The sequence below is a fragment of the Hippocampus zosterae genome, chromosome 3 (genome assembly GCF_025434085.1).
Source record: "Hippocampus zosterae strain Florida chromosome 3, ASM2543408v3, whole genome shotgun sequence".
NCBI lineage: Eukaryota > Metazoa > Chordata > Actinopteri > Syngnathiformes > Syngnathidae > Hippocampus > Hippocampus zosterae.
The window spans coordinates 27,966,483-27,994,182 of record NC_067453.1 but is presented as its reverse complement, the minus strand read 5'-3'; the positions used below and the strand labels follow the sequence as shown (position 1 = coordinate 27,994,182).

The 27,700-nt window shown below is 39.2% G+C and overlaps 1 protein-coding gene across 3 annotated transcripts; it reads left to right on the top strand.

Moving 5' to 3' along the window:
- The first annotated feature begins 967 nt into the window (after positions 1-967).
- Positions 968-26,554, top strand: LOC127598301 (aryl hydrocarbon receptor nuclear translocator-like protein 1). Of its 3 annotated transcripts, none has more exons than XM_052062066.1 (20): positions 968-1,160; positions 7,811-7,988; positions 8,771-8,834; positions 9,700-9,847; positions 11,620-11,640; positions 11,858-11,890; positions 13,217-13,246; positions 13,541-13,698; positions 13,902-13,981; positions 15,290-15,382; positions 15,645-15,762; positions 16,720-16,869; positions 17,212-17,458; positions 18,236-18,342; positions 18,785-18,935; positions 19,023-19,102; positions 19,210-19,321; positions 20,119-20,212; positions 21,928-22,021; positions 22,735-26,554. In XM_052062066.1, exons 3-20 carry the CDS (start codon positions 8,789-8,791, stop codon positions 22,890-22,892), a joined length of 1,920 nt encoding a protein of 639 aa, XP_051918026.1. In that variant the 5' UTR covers positions 968-1,160; positions 7,811-7,988; positions 8,771-8,788; the 3' UTR covers positions 22,893-26,554. The 3 variants fall into 3 exon arrangements, with proteins under 3 accessions (XP_051918026.1, XP_051918029.1, XP_051918027.1); XM_052062069.1 differs by having other exon boundaries at positions 988-1,160; positions 19,213-19,321; XM_052062067.1 differs by lacking the exon at positions 968-1,160 and adding an exon at positions 3,581-3,672.
- The last annotated feature ends 1,146 nt before the right edge of the window (positions 26,555-27,700 follow it).

The following is a 27,700-nucleotide window of genomic DNA, read 5'->3' as shown; positions in this document are numbered from 1 at the left end:
TCGTGTTAAGGATAAATTGCTAATATTTGCACAACAGCATAAACTTTTCCAGGCACAATGACAAAAACGACTCATTTGAATTTATCCGATTTAACGCTGCCATCTAGTGGTATTAACTTATTTGACAATTCATGACGCGTTCTTATTCTTTTTCCATCTCTGATCGAACAAAGAACTGACATCATTGTATTCAACAAATTAACAGTGAAAATGTATTTGACTCGTTACAATGTATAAATATATATGTAAGTAATTTAAATCGGAACACTCACAAATAGAAATGCAACCATTTTTTGCTCTTACTTTTATGAGCTAAACTCAAAGCTCTAAGAGTGTACACAAAAGGCCTATCTATCCCTTTCAAATATTGTTCGCAAATCAATCTAAATCTGTGTTCGTGATTAATTAGTGTTTTACCAAGGAAATTGTGATGTGGTGTCACAGACCTTCTTCCTTCTGTGGATTTATTATTACTGTACTTGATTATTTCTTTTGGCCAGTCCACTTCCGGGGACCCTTTGTTTGTCTCTTGCTTTTAATTGTCGATTTCTGGAGGGTGTTCCCACACACCTCGTGTGTATGTTGAGACTTCTGATGATCTGCAAGCGGGTGCCAGATGATTCATGCATTATAAGCAGTAGACCTGTGGTCAAATCACGTGATTTCAAAATTGCAAACTCCCCCCTTCATCGATTTTTCATTCCGTATGAATGACACGGGTCACGTTACAGCACAGACACGTGTGCCACGATGCTGCTAGTGCCGCTCCATTTTACGTGACAATGCACGTCACAAGAGGCCTTCAAGAATTGCATTCGATCGCCTCAGCACCACCTAGCGTCGTGAATCGACTCGTCTTGCAGTGGTCACCACGGGAACTCTCACACTCAAGTAGCCTCTGCATTTCGTTTGGCGAAGGCTGTTAATTGGTCGACTGCAACGTCCGTTACGGTTTGCCGTCCGAAGAGCATTTTTGATTGGTCAGAGTAGAGCCAATGGCGCTAGCACTGCTGCCATTGGTTGGAAAACTAGGTTAGTGGTCCGACAGGCATGACGGCGAAGAGAAACTGGGTCACCGATTGAAAATCGTTTATATCACAGTTCTTTGACTATCTACAACACATTACCCAGCGGTCTTCAATGGATAGTCAAATCGTAATGTAAGTATTACACGTAAATCAACATGTGCACTGTCTCTGTTGTATATCGGAGACTTCTGCCTCTGCGGTGTTCATCCATGATGATGTATGTCGTCGATGTTTTCCCAGCGTTGGGAAGAGGGACAGATTAGCTCGCTGGCCAATTCTTGACATTTAGCGTCCTGCGGCTCGTAGCCAAATGGCGTTATTAGTCTATTGAACTAAATGTTGTAGTGGTGAAATGAATGGGAAACCACCCATGGGTTAATGTTGCGTAAATACAGCTAATCGAATCTTTAAAGGAAGCTCTGGAATTTTAAACCTCTGCCTGTGCGTGTTTCTAAAATATGTCCAGTGCTAACGACCAGGTGAACGATGCTGCCTGAAGCTAAGATGTTAGCTATGTAAACAGGCCTCGGTGAGCAACTAGTGCACTTTTTCTTCGAGGGCATCCTCTCTGTTCTGAAAACTTCAAGACCCTATATGTACTATTTCCGTAAAGCACGCGGCGAGGTGTGGTAGTAGCCCGCCCTTAGCCCCGAAATGCTTCCATACGTCAGGCTGATATTTGATCATGAAAATCGTTAGTTTTGGTTGTCAAAATGGGACGCCAGCACACACCGTGTTCACTATTGTGTGGGCTTCGAATGGGACTCACGATTCGAGATTTATGCTTTAGTGTTAAGCTTGTACTTGTCCACTTGAAGCCGGCATGATGAGTTTTTTTGTCAGATTTCGGCTCATGCACATTATGGATTCATGATTTAAAGCAAATTCTCAGAAGCAGTCAAAAAAACAAGAGCCTGATAAGCTTTGTTTTCATTTTGTAGCTTATTTGATGAACATTTTGTTTAAGAGCAAAGAGGTCTGTTGTGAACTTCAGACTTGTATTTTTGCTCATATCCAGATAGCAACCTCCTTTGTCATTAGTGTTGCCACGAAGGCATCATGATAAGAGCAATGTTCCTGTGACTCAGCAGTGGAGTACCGTGGTGTAATTTTGTTTTTTTTCTCCATGTTAATGTTGACCCCACACAGTCACTAACGGTGTGCAACAAATTCACAAATCGTGGTGTCCAACTTGCACTATTAAAGCTTTCACAAAATGAAAGCTTCACTATTTACATAGCAAACAAGCTCGTTTTTTAGATCCCTTGTGGTAATTTGTCTTAAAATCTGCATATTTTTAATTTGAGTATATCCACTGCACAAAGTTTGAGCTGCTTGAAACTTGCAACCTACACCTTTGGAATCACAGTATTATACTTTTCTGTCATGACTACTGGCACATCTAGATTTGTGAGCACAATGCAGATTGCAGTTGAACTTGGATCACATTCGAGTTGTGGTAACAGTGACACAGCACCTGAGATATCAACCTGGTCCAAAAATTGTTTCTTGTTTAAGTTATGACATTTTTTTAAATTCAATGTCAATTAGATGTATTTAGGGGGACAAATTGACTTGAACATCGAAACGCGTACTACGAAAAAACAAAACAGTTTTAAAAGAGATTCCTGTCATGAGAACAAGATGTGACAAGATCATTCCAACTATAAACATGTAACGAGGTCACATTGAAGTAAAATAAATGTACACATATTTGTTGTAGTTTATTAACATATGGAAATAGTTGGCTGGGGTGTAAATGTTGTGCTGCATCATATTGAGATCATTTTTAAATATTTTTATTTCGCTACATAAGAGGGTCAGAATGTTAACAACAGCAGTTTTTGATGTTACTGAAGGCTGATTGTTTTGTTGAACAACTTTTATGGTCCATAATATACAATATCATTGAAAAAAAATAGATGATACCCCACACTGATGCGTCATGTACCGGAACCAGTATTGTACTGTGAATTTTCCATCCATCCATTTTGTAAACCGCTTATCTTCATAAGGGTCGCGGGGGGTGCTGGAGCCTATCCCAGCTCTCTTCTGTCAGCAGGCGAGGTACACCCTGAATTGGTTGCCAGCCAAACGCAGGGCTCACATAGCTGAACAACCAATTCACCCTCACACTCACACCAAGGTACCATTTAGAGTGTTCAATCAGCCTGCCAAGCATGTTTTTGGAATGTGGGAGGAAACCGTAGTACCCGGAGAAAACCTACATAGGCACAGGGAAAACATGCAAACTTCACACAGGAAGGCTGGAGCTGGAATCGAACCCTGCACCTCTGCACTGTGAGGTCTGTTTCCTCCAAAATATGAAAATTGCAAAAGTAATACTGCTTTTTAAGAATAATAGACACATCTTTACTAACTACAGACCAACATCTCTTTTGCCTCAATTAAAAAAAAATAAAAATAATGAGAAACGTTTGCGATCTCCAGCAGTTTTTTTTACTCATTTTGCAAGCTCCTGCGTTTTGTTTTTAGCGTAATCGGTCAAGTTGTTGTCAAGGTGCTTCTTCATATCGTTTTCTTCCTGTATTACCAGTATCATTTGGAGTTGCTCACTCTCTGAAGCGTGGTGAGACCATATTAATGACTTTGTTCCTTGTGTTATCTCCCTTTTCTGTGCTGTGTGAGGAATGTCCGTTTTATCTTATCTAACTAGATGTTAAATGCAGTTGACTTTACACAGATCAAGATGGTTGAATGAAATTCGTGAATATTTTGCATTTGATGTAAAATTGGTCTTTGATTGTAATGTTAGAATTTGCCAATTTTGTCATTGATTGGAATAAAACACGACGGCAAATAAAATCTCGTCCACTCTAGGGACTTTCTGTGATGTAATCGTTATTAATACCGTCAGGTATATATTTGACGCAAATTTCAGCATTCTAGCATTCCAGCTATATGGAACCCAACGATATATTTGAAATGAAACAATCAAGATGTGCGTTAAGATGTTTTTTTTTTTTAATGATGGCGCCCCCTGAGTGGCTGCCTTACCAGCAGCGCATATCCCAGTTTGAGTTTCTTTTTGTCCTTTTACTTTATTTATTTTCTTCCCATTTTGTTTTGCATGGTTTTGTACCCCAAACCTACAGGGGGCAGGGGGGCAGCTTCATTCTTTTTTTTTTAAATAAAAATAACAACAATAATAATAATAATTAAATGATGTGATGTGTGTGATGTGAAAAACAATTGTAAATAGCACTGCGATTTATCAATTTTGTATTTATATTGCACTTAATTGAACGGTGTTTGTTTTTTTTTTCCATCTTTCTACCCACATTCTTGCTGCTGGAGGCTGTAAATTTCCCCAGTGTGGGACAAATAAAGGATATCTTATCTTAAGTTCAGCCTCTGAGCTTTAATTTGAGAGTATTTACATCAAACTCAGTTGAACGCTATTGGAATTGCAACGCACTCTCCAAGAGCCTCCACCCTGTTCAGGGATCAAAAGTCATCGGACGAAGTAACAGAACCATAAAACTGATTTCCACTTTTTAATGTGTAGTTCCAAATGTTTTGCCATCAAGTACAGCCTGAAGTCTCAAACCCGTGGACATGATGTCAACCGAGCAGTGATTGCTGGCTTTCGTCTCTTGTGATACTCTGGCAGCACCTCTGCTGCAGCCATCTTCAGTTCCTGCTTGTTCTTTGAGCATTTCTTAGAAATTTTGCCGACACCTTATGCAGCATATATGCAGTTCCATATATGCTTATATCTACATTTTATATTGCATTCTGTACTGTGTACAGTTCTTTTTTCTGAAACATTAATTTTGTGCATGCAATACAGTACTTTTTTTTGTTTTCTAGCCCCCCCCCCCCTTTCAATTCTGCTGCTGGAGATTGCAAATTTCCCCAGCGTGCCTTTGCAGCATGCTTTGGATCATTGTCCATCTGCATTGTCACATGAAGCATTGTAACCTCAGATGAGGTGGTATGGTTTGGACTTGAGCAGTTCCTTCCCTACTCCATACTTTCCTCTTGCTGTCATTGTGGGACAATTTGATCTTTTCCTCATTTGTCCATAAAATGTTCCAGAACAGTGCAGGCTCTTTTAGGTGTTTCTTGGCAAATTATAATCTGGCCTGGTTTACACCTCCTCTGTATTTCCTCTGAAGTTGTGGAATTGTTAATTTACAGATACACCCATCTCCCGGAGAGTGTTGTTGATCTGGCCATCTGTTGTGAAGGGTGTTTTCTTGACAAGGGAAAGGATTTGTTTGTCACATACCACATTTGTTTTCCATGGTCTTCCAGGTGTTTTGGCATTGCTGAGCTCACTCGTGTATGTTTTATGTACTTATTTATTTTTAACAATGTTCCAAACAGCTCATTTTGCCAAACCGAATGTTTCTCATGGGTTTGTTTTGATTTTTCAACCTAATGATTGCTTGCTTTTCTTATAATGACAGCTCTATGGACTTCATATTGAGAGATGATATTACCAGATGCCAAATGAATATACCACATTTGAAATGAACTTGAGGCCATTTATCTGCTCTCTTTATAAGTGAAATAATCCGCGAATGACAGCTGAGTGGCCACTTGTCCAATTACTTTTACATTAATATTACAAAATACAAATTGCAAAGTTCGTTAAGTGAAGAACACAAGGAGTGTAGTTAAACAATAATACAATGAGCATAGATATGTTATCTGCATTTCTTGTGCAGTTGTTTTTCAAGAGCACAAGGGCTGAGTTCAAACAAAACATTACCCCCCCAAAATAGACAATTGGAAGAGGATGTCAACAAGGACAAAGAGAATAACTGGGATCACAGTAACCATTTTGAATTACCCTTATGCTGGACGTAATGCTTGTTACATGTTGACCACAAGCGTTCACTATCTCACCCGGTTGAAAGAACAGTCGGTAATGGAAGCCCAGTGAGGCTCAAGGTTCCACTGTAATCTGTTACCAAATACCTTTGCTCACTTAAAGTGTCTGGATTCAAACAAAAGATGCTCTGAATCCCAAATTTTTAGTGTACAACAGAAACAAAGGATTGACCTTACCGTTTCATTCACCATTTTATTTTTGGAGGGGACTGTATAACCAGTTGAAAGCTTTTGTAATAGATTTGATTACAAAATAAGTAATAAAAATGCATGATTTGTGCTGATGCCATATCAGGATAATATCAATGTCGGCCAATATTCAGGACTGCAATATCGGTATCATATTGGAAATAAAAAAATTGTTTCAGGACATTCTTATTTTACATTTGTGTGCCGCCATCCTTCTTAAAACTTAACTAATCAGTTCAATAAGTGCATTTAATGGTTAAGTTGTGAAATCCGTTTTAACCATTTGTTTTACATCTGACGGTCATGTTTTAGTTGATCTAAGGTGGGAAGATGTGCGTGCGTTAATTTTTTTTTTGTTCATGAATAGGCTGATGACAGGTTCTCCGAATGGGTGTAAACAACTGCAATACGGAAATGAAACTGAATGGCTTGTTGACTCACTGACTTTAGGAAAGAATAGATTTGGAATGGAAATTGAGGCCAGCTGGTTTAAGCCCATTGAGCCCTGCTGACCCAGTTTTTACTCCAGCACGAGTTCTTTTCAGTGGCACAGTGGTTTTCTTCTTCCTGGCTAGATCTTTGTCTTAGTAAGCCTCCAACCAGGCTCTTTTAACTGCCAATGTGACACTTTTTATTTCAATATCACTTTTTTATTTCACCTATTTAAACATGGTGACAACAGGTCACCATACCCTCAAACATGAACTCCAATGGTTAAACGTGCCTTCAAAATAAGATACACCGCACATATAAAGTGTATGAAAAATAGGACTCACCATCTCCGCATAGTATGCAGAGTGGGCTTGTTGCGTGGGAATCTCCCGTTGAGATAAATCCGTACTTTAAGTAGGAAATCCTGATACTGTCTATTAAATGTAGCCTTGTTTTTCTTGAATTTCCCCAAAAATTCTGACATAAATGTTTTAAATTTAATTTAATTAAAATGCATCAAAATATGTAACAAATACATGTTACAATTAGATTATTGCCCAATAAATCAGAGTTGTGCAAAATGTAAATAAGAGTTAAAAAAATAAAAATGACGATCATTTAACTTTTCACTGCATCCTCATCGTTTTTTTGCCGTCTTTAGTTCATGTTCTCTCTCAGTGCTGGTTTTTGTCTGCCGTTTTGTAACTAACTGATCCAAGGACGTTTGCTTTTGTTGGCCTTTTAACAACCCTTCGAAAAATGTCCAAGGTATAGTGAGCGATCGCCTGACTGGTGAACACGTTTTCTGGGTGATTCACATCTACGTAAAACTATCAGAACGCCTGATGGCCCGAGGGATGAATGACAAGGACGCTGCATAGACGCATATCTATTTAGCTTTTTTCTTCGCCAATGGAGGGGGGGGGGGCAGTAAGATAATAATCTAATAATAATAATACATTTTATTTATAAGCGCCTTTCAAGATGCTAGGTAATAGCCAATGGCACAGCAGCTATAAGGATGTTGCGTTTAGGAAACTCGGAGCTGCGCGTAGCAGCCCATACTGTATATTTATCTTTCGTATCTTGAAATTTCTTTCGTAACTAGAGGCCATATTTTCCTATTGAGGCGTTTTGTAACTTGAAAATTTCGTATGAAGAGACTTTTGTAAGTAGAATGTACCACTATATCTTGAAGTCGAAATTCACCGTCTGTTAATTCTACATTATTTTTAAATTAGAAGCGTCTATTTTTTTGTTTTGATTTATCTCTCACTGATTTTCTCATCTCTTTCCAGAGTTATGCTGGCTTCACCTGGTACCTAGGGATCAGATCAGATTGGGAGAACATTACCTACCTACCAGACATCATACAAGATTCAAGCCATCTGCACTGATCTGCGTACTACTCGGCCAGTCAAGGAGGCCAGTTCCTGTTTCTTATCCAGATAATTCAAGTAGCTCTTTCCCCATTATGTAAGTTTTGCACTCTCATGTTAAAAACAGTTCAGCATCAGTTATCTTAATTTTCCGTTTGTATCCATGTGTGTATTTAGGACTGAGCAATTACGGAACCCCCGCCCTCCCAATCATTTTGATTGACATTTAGTTTATCATTATTAAAAAGGTTATTTGTTGATTTCAAAATCGTTATGTGTTCAACTACCAAAACTCAGGATAGATAAGGAAGAGTCTATTGCCGGTCTGTATATCTTTCTCCAGCGATTGTGTTTGAACATTGGTTATTTGAAGGAGTATCACCCCTCGAAGTTGGTTGGATTCATCATTGAATTTAGTATTAGTACAGGCCATCTTTCTAAAAGGATGTCTTGCATTTTAATATACAATGTCAGTGATAATTTTACAGTTTGAGCCCCAGGGACTCGCTAATCAGAAAAGTATGAGTCCCATTTTGAATTTAGAGAGTCCCAAATTTCGAATTCTGAAATGGTCTACTTATTCAATTGCATATGATAATAACACAAACAACAGCAATGTACATTGATAATAGGTTTATTTCTTATAAACAAATGCTGCAAAAATTTTATAATTCTGGCATACGTTTGCTGAGAAAAAATTTGTTCATTCTTTCACTTTTTAACCAACTTGACAGAACATGACTGAATTTCCAGAGAGTCCAAATCTATTGAACCAAACTGGAAACAGTGACCACAAAACCGAGACACAAACTGAGCCATGGTATTGATGATCTGATCCTAATGCGGAGCTTTGTTACAGTCAGATGTTTATGTTCACAGCTGAGGGCTCAAGAGTGGATGGAAGGAGATGATTTTAACACAGAGGCTGTGATGAACATCTGTGGTGAGTGTGTTTTAACAGAGACACTACACTACCTGGCTGCGGTTCCTGGTTTACCATGTATTAGTTGGGCAATATTTCTCATTCACGCCAACTAAAATTGAAAAAACAAATTGCAAAAGAAATAAAAAGGTCTGTTTTAAAACCATACATAAGCTTTTAAGGTTCATTTTAAACGTATTCATTTGTGCTTAGCCTATTTGATGACAGCCATATTGTGTGGAATTAGTTCAAGCAGACTGTTTGTTCCTGCGATTTATATGACAATCAGTCTACGTTTTATGACCAGTTTATGCAAAAGTTTCCGAAATTCCAAACGGTCCACATAGAGGTTGACTGATTGACTTTTTAAAAATTCGATTTGACTTTTTTTTTGATTAATCAATCAGTCAACCTTTATGTGGACCCCATTGATTGATGGAGATTGAAATAATGAAGTCAGGTTTGCACTGATTATTATTTAAATAATTACCCACCAATTTATTAACAACAACAAAAAAACTCCTAATGTTGGTGTTAAGCATGTTGGTAACTGGAATGTTGCATCTGATGTTTTTATCCGTTGGATTGAGCTCTCTTTGAGAATCTCAGACTGCTAAAAAACACAGACCACACCTTCGTGAGCAAGATTTTATTTGAGCAGACGAATGGCCAGTGCCACCTGTAGTTTTCGTTTCTGAGGGCAATAACTGCCACGTAAAATTGCACAATGTGGCATCTCTGTCCACTAAATTCCCTGAAGACTAAAGTTTTGGCGGATTCCATCACAACAAAATATATATTGAACATAAGGAGTTTTAATGTGTACTGATTTTAATCACACTCTCAACTCTCTTGCCACATAAAGGATTGTGCTCTTTTCTGACAGATGACCTGATGGCAGACCAAAGGATGGACATCTCCTCTACAATGACCGACTTCATGTCTCCCAGCTCTACCGACCTCATCTCCAGCTCGATCAGCACTCCTGGCATGGACTACACTCGGAAAAGGAAGGGCAGCACCACAGAATATCAGTAAGTAAATAAGGAACAAGACAGACAGAAAGCTTAAAGAAGAAACAAGTGCATGTACACGTGTAGTATATACGTACCGTTGGACTATACACCTTATTTCCTGTATCATAGTTGTCGCAACAATAAATGACGAGTTCTAGATGTTTTTATTCCTGATAGATTTTTGTAAAAAAAAAAAAAAAAAACATTTAGCATAAGCATTTGCATCATAAACGTGTGAAGAAAATTGTTGGTCTTAATACCGTATTTTCACGACTATTCGACGCACCGTACTAATGGCCGCAGTCTCATTAATGGGTGACATTTCTGTATTTTACACATACACAGGACGCACCGTACTAATGGCCGCAGTTTTACAGTGGTAAAACATACGCCAGCTTAAACATACGGCATGCATGCGCGCACTCTAACACGTTAGCTTGAAGCATACGGTAGCATGCCAAGACATACAGATAAGCTAAAAACACATTTTTAAAAAGGCAACGAAAGCAGAACTGAGTTCGGGTCTATTTTATTTAGCCATCGTACAATGTTCTCACGTTTTTCGATCAATCATCACCCAGAAATCCATCAAAGTCCTCATCCTCTGTATCAGAAGCAGAGGACTGCACATCTCAGTTGTCATTGAACGCATCACATGCTAGTGTGAGTTGCTACGCATTGCCGAGCGGAAAGAAGGAGTAGCAACAGCAAAGTCAACATTTCTCTCGTGTGAAGCTTTCCCACATTTGAAAGTAAAGAACAGAGCGAAACATGGTGGCAGCGCGTGTGTGTGTAGAAAGAATTGAACAATTGTGCAAGTACCGTAATCCATCAAAAACACCGCGTTCCCTCTCGTTGTTGCGTATTGTGGCGTAACTCGCCAAGCGCTGCCTCTCTATCTTTGTAAAGTTGTATTTGCCACCGATCATCCATTGTTCCCATGCCGTTCGCAACTTTACTTTGAACGCCAGGTTGATGCCGATGTCCAGCGGTTGGAGTTCTTTAGTCAAGCCTCCGGGAATAACGGCAAGCTCAGAGTTCATTTCCTTGACTTGGTTTTTCACCGCTACTGTGAGATGGGCACGCATGCCAAAAGCATAACCGGTGGCTTTAAGTTTGAACTGAGCTTCGTAGGCGTGTCTTTTTGTCGAATTTATTTTCAGGGGTTCTTAGAAACCAAAACCGGAGTTGTTTTGCAACAATACACATTGTCACACTCTATACAAGTGTTGGTACTGGCTTGAGGCGTCCCTTTAGCGTCCACTTACACGCCCACCCTTCACCATTGGCGGACTAGCTTGCCTGTCCTCTCTCTCTCTCTCTCTCTCTCTCTCTCTCTCTCTCTCTATCTATCTATCTATCTATCTATCTATCTATCTATCTATCTATCTATCTATCTATCTATCTATCTATCTATCTATCTATCTATCTATCTATCTATCTATCTATCTATCTATCATGTGTGTGTGTGTATATATATATATATATATATGTGTGTGTGTATATATATATGTGTGTGTGTATATATACACGCCCACCCTTCCCTGATTGGCCGACTTCTTTCCGCATGCCTGGCCACAGTCACTTCCGGCTTTTCTCTATATAAACAGCGTGTCGGCTGTCAGTCAGATTTTGGAACTCATCGCATATAAAGGACGCTCCGCACCATAAGACGTCCTGTCCATTTTGGAGAAAATTTAAGACTTTTAATGGCGCCTTATAGTCGTGAAAATACGGTACTTAATACTTGCACAATGTAAACTGACCAAACAATTTGTGTCTCTTTACAGAATCGATGGCTTCTCATTTGAGTAAGTTCAAACGTTCAACAATCACAAAACTTTAATAATTTCATTGGATTCTTAAAAACTGGTACATTATTCCCCATTGTGGGACGAATAAAGGATATCTTCTCTTATCTTATCTTAACTGAACCGAGTGAAAACGTGTTTGTACCAAACTTTCTTCCTGCTCAGTTGCATTTGTTTGAATGTCCTGAAAACCAGTATTGTCTTTCTTCCTCATTAGTGATATGGACTCAGACAAAGATAAACTGGGAAGGTAAGGAGCCACCATTGCGTAACATTTCTGGAAAAAAAAATTACACTTAAAATGCATTGGAATCGATGTCTTGTGATGTGGCAGTATAGTCAACGTATCAGTTGCTTAGCCTACAGCAGGTCTATGTGTAGCCGGCTCACGTACCGTATTTCCTCTTGGAGTATATTGACCAGGGTTGTTTATTTACTCAAGTGCACAGATATGTTTCTGTTGGGCGGAGGTGTGTTTGTACAAGATGCTGTCTCCACATGACATTAAATTGTTTTCACGACTGTTCAGGCAATTTACCTCCTACATGCGATTTTCCTAATCTTTATTTATATGGTGAAAGTTGTCATCGAAGAGGTCAAATAGGCTCCTCAATTTGTTTCTGAATGAGCGTTTCTATGACCTGAGCCAATTTCATATTGTAGCGCCTATTTTTACTGAGAAAAAAAAATAAAATTTAAACAAAAGTAAATTTCCATCTAAATGTGCTTTATTTGTTTGACAGACAATGCTCGTGGCTTTGATTGCATCTATTTTGGTACATACGGTATATCTACCTCAAACAGGACAAATATTATGTATTATTATTATTATTATTATTATTATTATTGCTTCAATCTGTTCCAGCTGAAGACATAGGCAGAATAAAGTTATTATTTAATTGTGCTTTTGATCAATTATTTTGAAGCGTTATATGGTGAGGAAATTTTTATTAGGTTGTAGTAGGGCTATACCATTTCAGGAAAAGATTGAATTCTGCCTTTAATGACAGAAATTGTGATTGGATTTGTGTTTTATTTATTTATTTATTTTTCCTAAATCAGGCTTTAGTATAATAATCACTATGTACATTAAAGTTGGATCATATCATCACAAAATTAAAAGCAATTACCGGTACTCGTATAATTTAAGCACAATAGAGAGTCCTTTTTTAGGTTTTTGAAACTGATTCACCAAAGCAAGAATTACTGCTTGCTGTCCTACATACAGGTGTATGAATAAATAGGTAGTTATGCGTAATGTGAAAATACATATGCTGTTTTTAACCAATTTCTTTTACCTTTGAACCTGTTCATTGTATATAAATGTTAGATCGTATGTACCCGATTTGACCATACGGTGCACCATATTAAAAGGCATAGTGTCAGTTACGGGTGCCGATTTCGATCAAACAACAGTAAATAACGAAATTGGACTGCCTAAATCTCTGGAAGTATGTTGCACAATATCGAGAGAGGTTACAAAACCTCTTCAAAAAGATGGTATCACATTTTAATTTGGCAAAGAACCTAAACTCTTGGAGAATATTTATTTTATCTTTTTTCCCCTTTTTTTCAGTGACCAACCAGGCCGCATAAAGAATGCCAGGTATCTTCAGTTTTTTTCTTTCTCTGTACAGTTACGCTTTCCATTTCTGCCCATATATATTGTCATTTTGCATGATTAGAGCCAGTGTTTGTACAGCTTTTAAAACGCGTTACTGTAAAGCTGAAACTAAGATAAACAGGTAATTATGGTTGTGTGAAAGTTCGTCTGATATTCAATTAGTTGTCAATTGATCGATTCATTGTTGCACCTCTTTTACGACGTGATGGATAAGAAGTTGAACAGGTAATGCACAGAATGCGTCTACACTGAAATGTCATCTTTGCCTCTTCACAGAGAGGCTCACAGCCAAATTGAGAAGCGTCGAAGGGACAAGATGAACAGCTTTATTGATGAGCTGGCGTCACTGGTGCCCACATGTAATGCCATGTCCCGTAAACTAGACAAGCTGACAGTTCTTCGCATGGCCGTTCAGCACATGAAGACACTCAGAGGTTAGAATAGACTACACCACTCTACTGATTGTTGTACAGCACAACACAAATTTTGAAAATAATGATCATGTTGACGATAATGATTAAATATTACGATAATTTAATAATTATTTCTAGAGAAACAATGGGAACCTCGCAGCGGTCACTTCTCTGACCCTAATTATTTCTTCTGCTTTGTAATAACTGTTTATTGTTGCATGCAGGAGCAGCAAATCCATATACAGAGGCCAACTACAAGCCTTCCTTCCTTTCTGATGATGAGCTGAAACATTTAATACTAAGGGTGAGTGCGACACATTGAAGGAACTTTTTATATGTGGCTGCGTGAATGTTTGCGGATGCACAGTGAAGGGTGGGGACCGTGTAAAATTGATGGTAGGCATGAGCTGATTACCGCTTTGATGGTTTTCCGTGGTTTTACAAAGTCAATGGTTCAACAATATCTCAAATTGTCAGTCACCGCTAATGCCCTCTTATCTTTTTTGATGGGACTGCTAAGCAGTGCTAGATCCGAACAACTACTTGCAGAGATCGCGAAATAGGCCTCTTTGAGGTTAATGATAAGAGGACAGTAAGCACCGTATTTTCCGCACTAAAAGGCACACCTAAAACCCTTCCATTTTCTTAAACCTCACAACGCGCCTTGTGTATGGTCATTACGATAATATTTCGACCCCAAAATGGCTCCTTGCTCGAGACATGCTGATAACGCAGAGTTCAAACTTAAGGCGATCGGTTACGCACTTGAACACGGAAATGGAGCAGCGCAAGAGAGTTCGTTAACGAGTCAATGTTATAACTTGCTGTTGGTTTAGTGACCCGTGTTGCTGCTTTAATAAATAAGTTTTACTGACATCTGATCGTTCTGTTGGCGTTTACTTGAGCGTAGCTATGAAAAAAATTACAAAATAGGCCATTCATTTAAGGTGCGCCTCATAATCCAGTGTGTCTTATCGTGTGGGTAAATACGGTAATTTCTTTTGTCCTCTGCTGAATAAATTTCAAAGTCCTCATCAAATTTCCTCTGTGTAAATGTTGTATCAAATGAACTCCATTTTAAGAATCCAATCTTCTGCCCTGTTTTTATCGCTGGATCACCATTGTAATCTACCTTTCTCCAATAGTTGTTTGAATTGGACATGCTAATGTTGAAACTTCATTATTCTTCCATTCATACTGTATCACGCAGTACACCAACAGATCAGATTACACAGTTACACAGTATGAAAATATTGTTTTAATTTACGAACTGCCCATCCACCTTTGTCTTGGTTTAGTTTTAGTTGTAATGTGGCGTATTGAATTCTTGGTCATTGACTTACACATGTACATCGAGACCCACACTTATCCCATCCAAGAAATTTAGACAAAATAGAAAAACAAACAAGAACCAAAATAGCCTGCAATCAGTAGTCCACGTGAAGGAGTAATTTGTCTTATGCCATCAAAAATATTGATTCTTAAACGGAGGTAAAAGTTTTCTTGGTTAAAAAAAAACTGCTTGTTGTTCTCATGTTTTTAAGCACCGTATCCTGAACTGTTTCCAAAATCTAAATATTTATTTTCATGAATTATCTGTTTCATAATGCAGGCTGCTGATGGCTTCCTGTTTGTGGTTGGATGTGATCGAGGAAAGATTCTTTTTGTTTCGGAATCGGTTTACAAGATTCTAAACTACAGCCAGGTATGCATTGAGTGTGTGCACTATACCACATTTAAAAAAAAATCTTGTGATGTTGTAAAGCTCATCATATATCTTACCTACCTGTAGAAATACAAAATCATTTTAACTTGATTGGTCGTGTTTGCCATTCTACCATGCTTGGTAGTGTGAGTATATAGCTATTCAATAGAGCTACAGTAACACATTACAAGGCACAAAGTGTGAATCGAAGTATTAACCAAGCGCCACAAACGACATTTTTATGTTTCTTTCTGCTTTCCAGAATGACCTCATAGGTCAGAGTCTCTTTGACTACTTACATCCCAAGGACATCGCCAAGGTCAAAGAACAGCTGTCTTCTTCGGATACAGCCCCTCGTGAAAGGCTCATAGATGCTAAAAGTAAGTCAATATCCGCTCACTACGTTTTGAGGAACCTCTCAATTGTTCTGTGTGTGTATGTGTGAGTGTCTGCATGTTTATATGTACAGTATGTATATAAAATAAAAAGTGAAAGTATATCTCAGCTTCTCTCCTGATACAGCTACTATAGCCCATGTGATCTACTTAGCTGTTATAAGTTGTCTATCTTCCCCAACATTTATTATTGAGTGTAAATACCAAAAGATTAGTTCATAGCTTAATTATGTTTGGGTACATTTATTTCCCAATGTGTGATGTTACCACGGTTTGTGTTTCATATTGGCTCATGCGCAAACCAATACTGATGAGCCTCATGTGACAGGTTTGTGTTGTGTAATGAACTGAATGCCGTCATTGATGTAACATGGTTCATGTTCAACAGAGAGGACCAAAAGCACCAGCACCATGCTTCAAAGCATAGCATCAAAACAGAATACAATCCGCTTCTAATGGGATATCAATTATTGATTCTCTTGCATATTCTTTTATACATGCGGAAGGCCATTTCACTCTTCACATAATTTTCATTATTCATGGCAAGACTCCGTCCTTATTCTGTATGAATAGCTTAGTTTTGTATTGGTTAGGCCAGCAAAACTTGAGTTTTGAAGCACATTGAGCATTGTCATCATTGCGTTGTCTCACTATCTTTGACTAGTTGATTCATTAAGGCAGCCTAATTGTAGGACATTCACCCTTTTAAGAATAGATCGGGTTGATTTGGAGAAACTTCTCCACGGCATTGTGTTTCGGTACAGTTTATGAATAAGCAACGTAGAATATTTGGAGTACCCTAGTATTGAAAAAGGTTTTAATGCTAAGGTTTAACACCAGTCATTTTCACAATTCTCTAAATTTACACACTTAATTTTGATTGCAATGGTATAAAAAAAAAAAAGTTGAATGCTCATCTAACCTTTAGTTTGTTTTTTGTAGCTGGTCTTCCGGTGAAGACGGACATCACGCCTGGGCCATCTAGACTTTGCTCTGGTGCCAGACGGTCATTTTTCTGTCGGATGAAGTGCAACAGGCCGTCTGTCAAAGTCGAAGATAAAGACTTTCCCTCAACCTGCTCAAAGAAAAAAGGTACTGTGTTACAAACAATTTTATCTCGCCATTATTCTGCCCTGGGTTAGAGTTTCCTTTTCTCATCATCATCATCTTGATTTACACTAATTTTAGCTGGCACTTTATGAAAGCTCTTGCTGTCTTTGTTCCCCTTTCTGCTTTTAAAAGGCCACATCCTTGTTAGAACCAGGACTCACACTTCACTTACCCCACAGCATTACACAACAAAGGAAGTCGGCCTCATTAAGTGCATATGTATTGAATGGAAAAAAATATTCGTTTTCAAAGAACATAATTTATTTGAATATATCCATGCGCAAACTCAAACTCTTGCATTTACCTGTTTTATTCTCATCACAGCTGATCGCAAGAGCTTCTGCACTATCCATAGCACAGGATACCTAAAAAGTTGGCCGCCCACAAAGATGGGTCTTGATGAAGACAACGAGCCTGACAACGAAGGGTGCAACTTGAGTTGCCTGGTGGCCATTGGTCGACTACACCCGCATATTGTCCCCCAGCCTAGCTTGGCAGACATCAGAGTGAAGCCCACCGAGTATGTTTCCCGGCATGCCATTGATGGCAAATTTGTCTTCGTTGACCAGAGGTAAGCCGACACAAAGGAAATCATTAGATCAAACTTTTGCAGTCTTCATAGTTGATTTGTCACTACTTTCAAAACAAAATGTCCCTATTGAGCTCAATTAGTATTGTTGAATGGATCACAAAACCCGTTTTGTTTGGGATGAGCTGCCAGATGTACCCAAACATTTTCTTCCAAAATTAAAATCCAGCGCAGGCTTTGGTTTAGGAAGGTAGGGAAGAAAGTCATGCAGGCTCCTGAGCAGGGGTGTTCTTGCAGGCATGTTCAACACATCTGTCTATACAAAAGATGTCAAAATGAATCGATTAGTCAAGAGCTAATCGATTGTCAAATTACTCAGTAACTATTCTTATGATCCGGTAGGTTTCTAAATTAACACTCGCCATCCTGCCAAATATGATTAATATTCATTTTGGCAGGTGTTGATTAAAAATGTACCCGCCAATTTGGCTTGTGATGCCTGACGTATCGTGTCGGTCAGATATATTTGGCCTTCGAGAGAGTCATGCTGATGATATTGTGCAACGGAGCTATGCAGATCTGTTTACATGTTAAAAGAGTGCCGTGTCTCATGAGCTTGGTGCTCCCTGGCTCAATCAACTCAAGTGGACAGAATCATTTTGTCTGCCAACCACACTGATTGTCAGTTTATTCACCTTAGAGAAAGCTCAACACTGCCATTAAGATTTGGCAGGACCCATCACTCATTATTTTTTGATTATTATAATTAGCTCTGGGTAATAAATCAAGACTAAGTTCTTTTTTTTTCTTTTTTTTTAGAGCAACAGCCATTCTAGCCTACCTACCGCAGGAGCTCCTCGGAACATCCTTCTATGAGTATTTTCACCAGGAAGACATCGGCCATCTGGCAGAGTGCCACAGACAAGGTATTTGTAAAGACCTTGGTCTGTTGAACTCAAATCAACCTGAAACGTTTTTAACACCAGAGGACAGTAATGAAGTGTGCTGGAAATAATTCTATACACATGTAACTTTTGACCTTTTACCTGTGCTATTTTGAAAAAAATGATTCTTACTTTGACATTGGATGACTGTCTAATTTCTCCCCGAACAAAGACAATTTTCAGAATCTTGATTATGGTCGTAACATTTTTGTGTGCAAATTGACAAGTGTAATTTACATTCAAGTGTGCCGTAGAGGAGACTATGAAAGGAACGGAAAGTCATCAAACAAATCTATTGGGCTTTACTAATTTTTTTGAAGCACTGTGTGCACCGCTGTTGAGCATCAAGTTGTAAAATAACAAAGCGAGAGAGAGCTGGCGTCTCAAAAATCAATTCATTTGTTTCTTCTGTTTACTGTTGTAGTGTTGCAGATGAGAGAGAAGATTAACACAAACTGTTACAAATTCAAGATCAAAGATGGCTCTTTCATCACACTGAGGAGCCGATGGTTCAGCTTTATGAACCCCTGGACCAAGGAAGTGGAATACATTGTCTCCACGAACACGGTTGTGTCGTAAGTGGCAGAGGGCAAAAATGCAGGATGTCGGAAAATCCTGTTTTGAAAGAGATCATTTCCACATGGTTCTCTCTCTCTCTCTAGGTGTCCTATGATGGAAGGTTCAGAATACACTCAATCTGTTGCCTCCCCACAGAGTATGGACAGTGTTCTCCCTTCAGACGGTAAACTTAACATGCTGCCAATATAAACTGCAGCCCTTGCCATTGTCAAGCATTACTGACCCCTGACTTGCCTTTGAACCCTCTGCTTCTGTGTTACTGTTGACAAGTAGGTGGAGGGAGACGGGCATTGCAGACGGTGCCTGGCATTCCCGGTGGCACTCGAGCAGGAGCTGGAAAAATTGGAAGAATGATCGCAGAGGAAGTGATGGAGATCCAAAGGTAAGAGCATATTGATGCTGTGCTGAAAAATGTTAACAGAGCGACTCAGGGTGACAGTGTCTGATCATCCAATAAGTGAAATCTGAAAGAAATTGAAATAAACTACTGAAATATTCCATAAGTATGTTTTGACGGCGTTTCATTTTGAGTCTTTAAATACACAAATAAAAAAAAAACGCGCATTTCAAAATTTGTGTGTAATTTTGAGAGTTAAAAGCAATGAATAACACAAAAATATTGTTGTATTCAATACATTGTCAGAGTGTACCTATCCCTCTGTTTACAGCACTGAAAACAATCCAACAACGTTTCATCTGAAGGCAAACGTCAATATGCTTGAACATAGATGCACATTATAAAACAAACCTACTGGTGTTGAGATTTGTACCATAAATAAAATGAGGCAGAGTTTGTCAGAATTGAGTCAGGATTTATTTGGCCACTTTCTCAAATTCAAGCTCTTTAAATTAGATGATGCTGAACATTAATACACAAAAGTATTGGTGGTAAATAAAGACAAAAATACCGTGCTTTTTCATGTCGCTGTAATTTTAATTAAATACTATATACAATTATTTTTATTGTTGTTATTATTATTATTATTCTTGTGGGTTTTGTTCCACTTTAATTATAGTAGATATGGTAGAGGACATCATTCTGCCAACAAAATGAAGCTGCTTTTCTCTCTGAGTGGTAGACAGATTCCAGATGTGGTGTTTGGGAAGCTTGATTTGCTCTTTTCCAATTCCGTTCCAGTTTTCTTCCTTTAGAGAAATAATTCACCGTTTTGATTGTAGGATCCGAGGCTCCTCCCCATCCAGCTGTGGTTCGAGCCCATTAAACATCACCAGTACCCCTCCACCGGATACCTGCTCTCCTGGGGGAAAGAAGGTAGCGCGGGTGTACACGCACACACATACATGATCTACTGGAAAAGAAAATCTTGAAAATTGCATACATATAAACAAGATGATGTATATTATTAGCCCGTTATTCCTGTCACATCCATTATAGGCCATTCATATGAACAAAAATGCAGACATAGGTGCAGATTCAATTACTGTATGAATGCTTCTTTAATCAGAGACTAGTCTCCATACAAAAACTCCATCCATGTAGGGTTTTCATGAAAAACATTTACAGTTGTCACAGTTATCTTCTCATATCATAAATCAAGAAAAATTAAACCACTGTTTGGGGAGGTGAGATTACTGCAAATGTGCACATAATCCTACTGTATTGGGAAAAATGGTTCGTAACTGGTCTTCTTGTCTACTCTTGATCATATGATTAAACATCAAAGTTTAGGGCTTAAAGGATTAACTGATAAATCAACAACTATTCATTCTTCAAATACATTGATAATCATTTTTGATAACCGAGTAATCATTTTGAGACCTACTAGAAATTGTCCAAATCCTCTGACTTTCAACTGCTCAACAGTAAATATTCTCCCAATTTCTGAAGTCCACCATGCAAGTAGGCTTATTATGTCTATGTTGAATCACACATTTGCAAAATTGTTAGTTGTCGCTCTATTAAAAGTACAAATTTCCTCCCAGAAGTGCCCTAAATTAGTGAATTACTTCTTGGGCACAATAATCAGTGCAGCAGCTGTGGTTCTCTGTCAATATGCATCCATTTATGGTATATAACAGTGGTCTACAACCCCTGGGCTGCAGACCGTTACCGGTCCGCGGGTCATTTGGTACCGGGCCGCACAGTTTTGTTTTAGTTTTTGTTTTTTGTTGGTTTGATGTTTTATTTTGTAAAATTACCGGATTCTCTGTTACATCCTTCGACAGTATGTCATTCTTGACGTAGGTCAAGGCGCGCTTCTCTGTCACGGTTACCGCTAAAATGAAACCCAGGAGCTAGCAAAATTAGTAAAAAAAAAACAATCGTCTTTGGGAAGGAGAAAAGGCCCAGCCAGGTGCCAGAAGAGGAACCTTGTTGTGAGGACAGTCCCTGAAAATTTTGTCTCAAATTAAACTGGTCCATGGGGCAAAAAAGGTTGGGGACCGCTGGTGTATAACTCTGTGGTATAATTAATATACAAAACAATATGACTGCCTCAAAGCGGAAAATGATATTTTTTGACATGTATTAAACATTCAGAAGGCATGGATGAGGTTTTGAGCGAGAAAGTGAGGCGTTGAGGCGAGAAATGTTTTTGAGGTGGAAGAAAGCAGTTTTGGTGATTTGGTTGATGTGTTGGTCGACTGAGAGATTATTATCAAAAAGTGAGAGGGGTGATGGATTTGGTGGAGATCTACAACTGGACATCATCAGCATAGCAGTGGAAACAGACCGTGATGACGAATGATTTGGCCGAGGGCGAGAAGGTAGAGGATAAAGAATAGAGGACCAAGCGTAGAACCTTGGGGCATACCTTGGGAGAGGGCTGCAGTCTATAAAGAGCATTTGTTGATGTGCATGATTTGTTTCCTGTCTGTGATGTATGAAGCCCACAAAAACAAATGGTATTCACTGTGATTTTGTCCAGGTGTGCACTAATCACGAGTGAGCCTCCTTGCCTGCTAAATGCTATGACAAAGCTGTTCTCGTGTTCTTACAGTAACTGATACTTTGATTCATGTTAATAGATTCACAATGGAGGGACACCTGAGCTGGCCAGCACTGGGATCCTTCCTGGGCCCGATTCCGTTGGCTACCCCTACTCCAACCAGTCCATCATGAGTGAGTCTCGCGCCCATTTCAGTTCACGATATGTCCCAACTCACTTTTGCTCAATTTTTAAAACATGATTTGTCCTTTCCTTTTAACACATTCAAACATTGTCTCTTGTAGATTAAGCAGTAAACAGAACAATTAATTTGTTTCCAACAATCTCAGAAGTTTGATCCCCAATTTTTTAAAATGTTTATTGAAGCCATCATGTCATCAAGCTGCAGTTCTGGTAGTTATTAGAGCTGGGAAATATATCATTTTTGTATTGATATCTAGATGTGAAAGTTCAACAACTTCATATTGAAAATTAAACCAGTATCAGTGCAAGACACGACAGAAGTGAGTATTTGTGAGCCACAGTGTGCTTGCCTCAGAAGACTATGACAGATGCAATATTTGCCTTGTGTAGTACAGAGAAGGTCAGAATTAGCCAGGTTTTCTCAATCTTGAGAAAGCTGTTGACAGGGTACCCAGAGAGGAACTGTGGTGCTGCATTGCATTAGGAAGTCTGGAGTGAAATAGAAGAATGTAGGACAGGACGTGTAGGAGGATAGCACAACAGTGATGAGGTTTGCTGGAGCACAATCTGATAGTAGAACTCTAAATTCTGCCTTTCCTTTCTCCTGCAAAATCTTATGGTGGGTCACTTCAAAATCTTGGTGACTGTTCACTGTAAAATCTTCTTTCTGATCACACTCGGCCTTTCTCATCCCTCACCTCAGGCGAGAACTCCCACCTGAGTATAGACATCATGGATGAGCCCGGCTCCAGCAGCCCCAGCAACGATGAGGCGGCCATGGCTGTCATCATGTCCCTTCTGGAGGCAGATGCTGGCTTAGGCGGCCCCGTGGACTTCAGTGATCTGCCTTGGCCTTTGTAAACAAGCTGAAGGATCAACATGCAGAGAGCGAGAGACCCCCTCCCAGCACCAGAGCCACCGGTAGAGAGAGTTCAGTCAAGTGGAAATGGCTTACCTGTTGCATTTTCTTTTCGGTTCCCTGCACTCTGTTGCCAACTGCTCTGCAAAAGCGTCCTTCGTGACGTTGTGAATGAAACGGACACGGAGATTTAAATGTAGGAAGTGGACTCCCCGAACTTCAAGGTGAACCCGAATGAAGGCATTTCCATAATATAATGTTAAGGCAGTGATAGTTACTTTCGCAGATGGCCTCTCCTTCAATAGAGCAGTTGCATTTGGCCCACTGTGCTGTGTCTGCTGACGAATAGCCTTCTTTCGAACACTGGCTCTCTCTGCTCCGCTGTCAGCTGTCGAGCCCCCAACCGATCCCAGACTCTCAAACATGCAGCGGTTCCAGGCTCACAGGTGGTGTTAGTCTGCGAGTGTACAATGCGGTGTTTGCCGGTGTCCGTTACAGTTGACATGGGAAGACCATCACAATAGTTAACCATCCGGATCATTTGTTAAGAAGACACTTTACCCCAAGAATTCCACATGAAGGCATGCTCATGTTGCGCGTACATCCGAGGAAGACATCCAGCTGTTATTTCCCTCTGTCACTTCAATTGTTGAATTGCGTTTTGTGTCTGAGGTTGAACAACTCAGTCCAAAAACCCTCTTAAAAAGTTGTACTCGGTGGTCCCTTTTGAAGTGGAACTGTGTTTTTCCTCATGCACATGATCGGGGGCAAAAATTGCCGTGGCCGTCTCGTATCTCTTCCACAAGCAAACAAAAGAAGTTGTTAGAACGTGACGGGGAGCAGTGGTCCGATGTGTGTTAAGACTCACACAATTTCCACTGTCCAAAAACCTACAACAAAAAACAATGCTTCTCTTCATTCAGTTGGACATCATTAGCAGACTTTGTCCAGGCAAAGACTTCCTGGCAAGCTAATTAACATCAAACTCAGACATAAGCCCTGAACAGATGTTGATTGTATTCTCAGTCACAAAAACTATTTAAATCTGGTATCGAATGGTGAAATCATCCTGAGTGCTACAAATCTGTTCCCTGAAACGCAGCTGTACCAGCCCAATAGCTCATTAATTAAAAATAAATGAATAAATGGAGGGAGACTGGCCACGTCAATTCTCAAATGAGTGTTAAGGCCACGCTGGAAAGAAAAGTTGCCATTTATTCATTTGTTCATCTTTATTTCTGGGAAAGAGGTCATGTTAAAGTATGAAGTAATTTTTTTGAGAAAAACGTCCTCTCCCTAAAGTTTTGGATGAAAAATGTTTTAATATGAGAACAAAGTCAGTCATCTTAATGTTGTTGCTTTTTAGTGGCTTTTTTTCCCCTCACAGAATCACTTTATTCTTGAAAGTATATAGTCATATATTTTTTTCAGAAATATATATCAGAAAATAAATAATACGAAAATCTCATGTTCATATATTTTTTTTCCCCCCCAAGAAAAAAGTCGTCATGCTGTGAGTATGAAAGTCCATATGTACACTTGCATATTTGAAGTCATTTTTGGGAGAAAACGCCTAAATGTTAACCTGTAATGTAATTTTCAAGACCTACAAATAATAATAATAATAATCATGGGTATGTTGTATTTGTTGATGGGAAAAAAAAGTCTGATTGGCGCAAAATCCGCCCATGTGAACCGAAACAAAACATCCTCCTAACAGTCAACTTTATTTTCTTTAGGTTATGACTTTATGCTTGTGCAGTTACAAATTTGTTTGCCTAATTCTCTCCTGTTTTGCAAATTTGTTCTGGTTAAAATACAACTTTATGCTTCTAACATTGACAAGCACATATACAAAGAGTTCCTGTGGCCATTGCGTTGTTCAGTGCGTGAGAAGAGGTGAGAGTTGTGTCAAGACAAGTTGCAGCAATGTCACCACAACGCACCTGTGCCCTGAGCATCTGACAGTTCCTGTTTGACTTGCCTCATATAACTTGCTGCTTTGAAGTCGCCCAAAATGAAACAAAATCTTACAAATTAATTTGATTTTTTTTTTCCAAGCATGATTACAAAAATGCTTAAAAAAAATTACAAACCTTAAATCCACAAAATGCTTCAGGTACAGTCCTTATCTTCCGTGTCTTGCAGTTAAAAAGACAAAAAAATATATATCTTAAATCCACAAAATGCTTGCAAAACAGTCCTTATCTAATTTGTCTTTAATTGCTTATGAATTAAACCCTATTTAATTGGCAAATTTAGTTCCGTCTTACCTCCAAGTGCGTACTATACTGAATTTCGACAAGCCGCAATACTCTGACCACCACACTCCTCTCCAATTTTGATGCAGCAAATGCTGCGCGATCGCATACTGAAACCACACCAACAAGAAATGCACAGTGCAGAGGTACCGGATTGATTCCAGCTCCGGCCTCCCTGTGTGGAGTTTGCATGTTCTCCCCGGGCTTGCGTGGGTTTTCTCCGGGTGCTCCGGTTTCCTCCCACATTCCAAAAACATGCATGGCAGGCTGATTTGACGCTCTAAATTGTCCCTAGGTGTGGGTTTGGGTGTGGATGGTTGTTCGTCTCTGTGTGCCCTGTGATTGGTTGGCAACCAGTTCAGGGTGTCCCCCGCCTACTGCCCGAAGACGGCTGGGATAGGCTCCAGCACCCCCCGCGACCCTAGTGAGGATCAAGCGCTTTGGAAAATGAAAAAATGGACAACCCATTAGACCGCTGACAATCGTGCAATCTTAACCACTTTCCTGTACACACTTTGTTGTAGTCTTGAAAGCAACAAGAAGCTACAGCATCCATTATCGAAAAAGAGAGATTGGCTCTGTCCCATGTAAATCCGCTTCAATTCCAAGCCGCGACTCCCAGTTCCACATACGCATCTACCTCTGACTGGTCACTTAAAACTTACCTTTTATAAAGGTATCATTTTGGATCCAGCTCGAGTATTGGATATCATGTACGGTGTTGTGCAAGTGGTCACAATATATTGGCTGGTCACACTCAACTCATGCTAAAGAACACCACAAGACATTATTCTCACAAGCCAAGCCAGATCTCTTTTAAAAGTGATCAAAATATCTTAGTCACCTAACTTTTTAGATATTTTTAAATTATCGTTTAAATATCCAGTCAGGTCACTCGGTTTGGGAGTAATTTAACTAAAATACTAGGTTCAACTAAAATTTTACCTTTAATTTTAGATTAAAATTTAATCTAAAATTAATATAAAAAGTGATTTGAAATATTTTTTGGAACATGCCACCGAAGCTAGTTCTCTCCATACGGGCAGTTTTGTTTTTTTGTATTCATTGTAATTACTTGCTCTTACAAGTCTGTATTTAAAATTCGATATAGCACTCAGTAATAACATTATCAGCGCAACCCCCATTCCGGCTCGCTCAGTCAGTCCGGCAGCAGCTGTTGACGTTGTTCACTCTTTGTCTGTTGTAGTGTTTCTTTTCTGTGTTTGAAATGCTAGACACTACAATAAAGTATTCCCCATGTCGATTACCTGTCCGCCATCGGACAATAATGTATCAAACTATAAATAATATGTTAAGAGTATACTTTCTGCAAATATATGATTATGATGAGTGTATTGTATCAGCAGTGAAATATTTTTAAAATAAAACTATTTGTTTCTGTCGGTTTGGGGTTTCTTTAAGTTGTACCTTTCATCTCCTCGGTTACTTTTTGCCAACCACGACTTGACGCTTGTATGTCCCCGGCCAATCAAGGAGCTCTGTTTTATTTTGTTCCCATGATGATGTCCTGCATTGCAATAGGTAGGATACCTTTAGATTATAAGGACTTTGGTTTCCCATGCCTGGACGCGGGTCACTGGGGCCCCCCCTGTGGAGCCAAGCCTGGAGGTGAGGGTTGCGACAGAGCGCCTGGTGGCCGGGCCTACAACCATTGAATGTTATTCGTGCCTATGCATCAAACAGCAGCCCAGAGTTCCCACCCTTTTTGGAGTCCTTGGAGGCTGTGCTGGAGAGCTGATAGAGAAATCTATGAAGAAGAAAATTGTATCATGTTTAAAGTTTCGGTTAATTTGGGCATGTCTGGACATTTTCGCGGAGGTGTCGGCCGACCGTTTGGGCGGAGGGCCTTTTCTTGAGTAATCACATCAAAGCAAGGGGGGGGGGGCGATGCATTGTGTTCTGTTATTGGACTTTGGTGCTCGTCACGGATTAATAATAATAATAATAATAATACATTTTATTTGTGGGCGCCTTTCTAGAAACTCAAGGACACCTTACAACAAGCAGTTAAAATCACGAGTACAATGTTAAAAAACTACATCAAATAAGATAAGAAAAAATACAACAAAATAAATAAATAAAACAATGGCTTTATGGTCTGAGTGAATAGGATTGTCCATCACAAAAACCATGTTCAAACATAAGGACCCCCTTGGCCGCAGTTCGATGTTTGATTTTGTGGTACTACCGTTGGATATGCGGCCCCATGTTTTAGACACTCGGTGTTGAAAATGGATGGAATTTGAACGTTAAATATCTTGTCTTTGCAGTGTATTCAATTAAATGTGGGTTGCACAGGATTTGGAGAGCTTTGCTTTGTTTTTATTTGCTGAACACAATGCCCCGCCATTAGAATTAGTTTTGGATCATGTTCAGACTTTGTGAATTTGTAGCAGAACTGGATATTGCAACATCAGGAGTTCAATTTCAGTGATGTGGAAATTTGCTTCAATGGACTAATTTAATTTGAGTCCTATTCTTCGGTTGACCAACTCCATTAGAATAATTGGATGGTTTACAATTCGCAC

Bases quoted from the DNA above. Each gene is read 5' to 3' on its own strand.
- LOC127598301 (XM_052062066.1), top strand. From the start codon at position 8,789: ATGGAAGGAGATGATTTTAACACAGAGGCTGTGATGAACATCTGTG. The intron at 13,699-13,901 runs GTTAGAATAGAC...TGTTGCATGCAG, and splicing joins GCACATGAAGACACTCAGAG to GAGCAGCAAATCCATATACA. The intron at 22,022-22,734 runs GTGAGTCTCGCG...CCCTCACCTCAG, and splicing joins CTCCAACCAGTCCATCATGA to GCGAGAACTCCCACCTGAGT.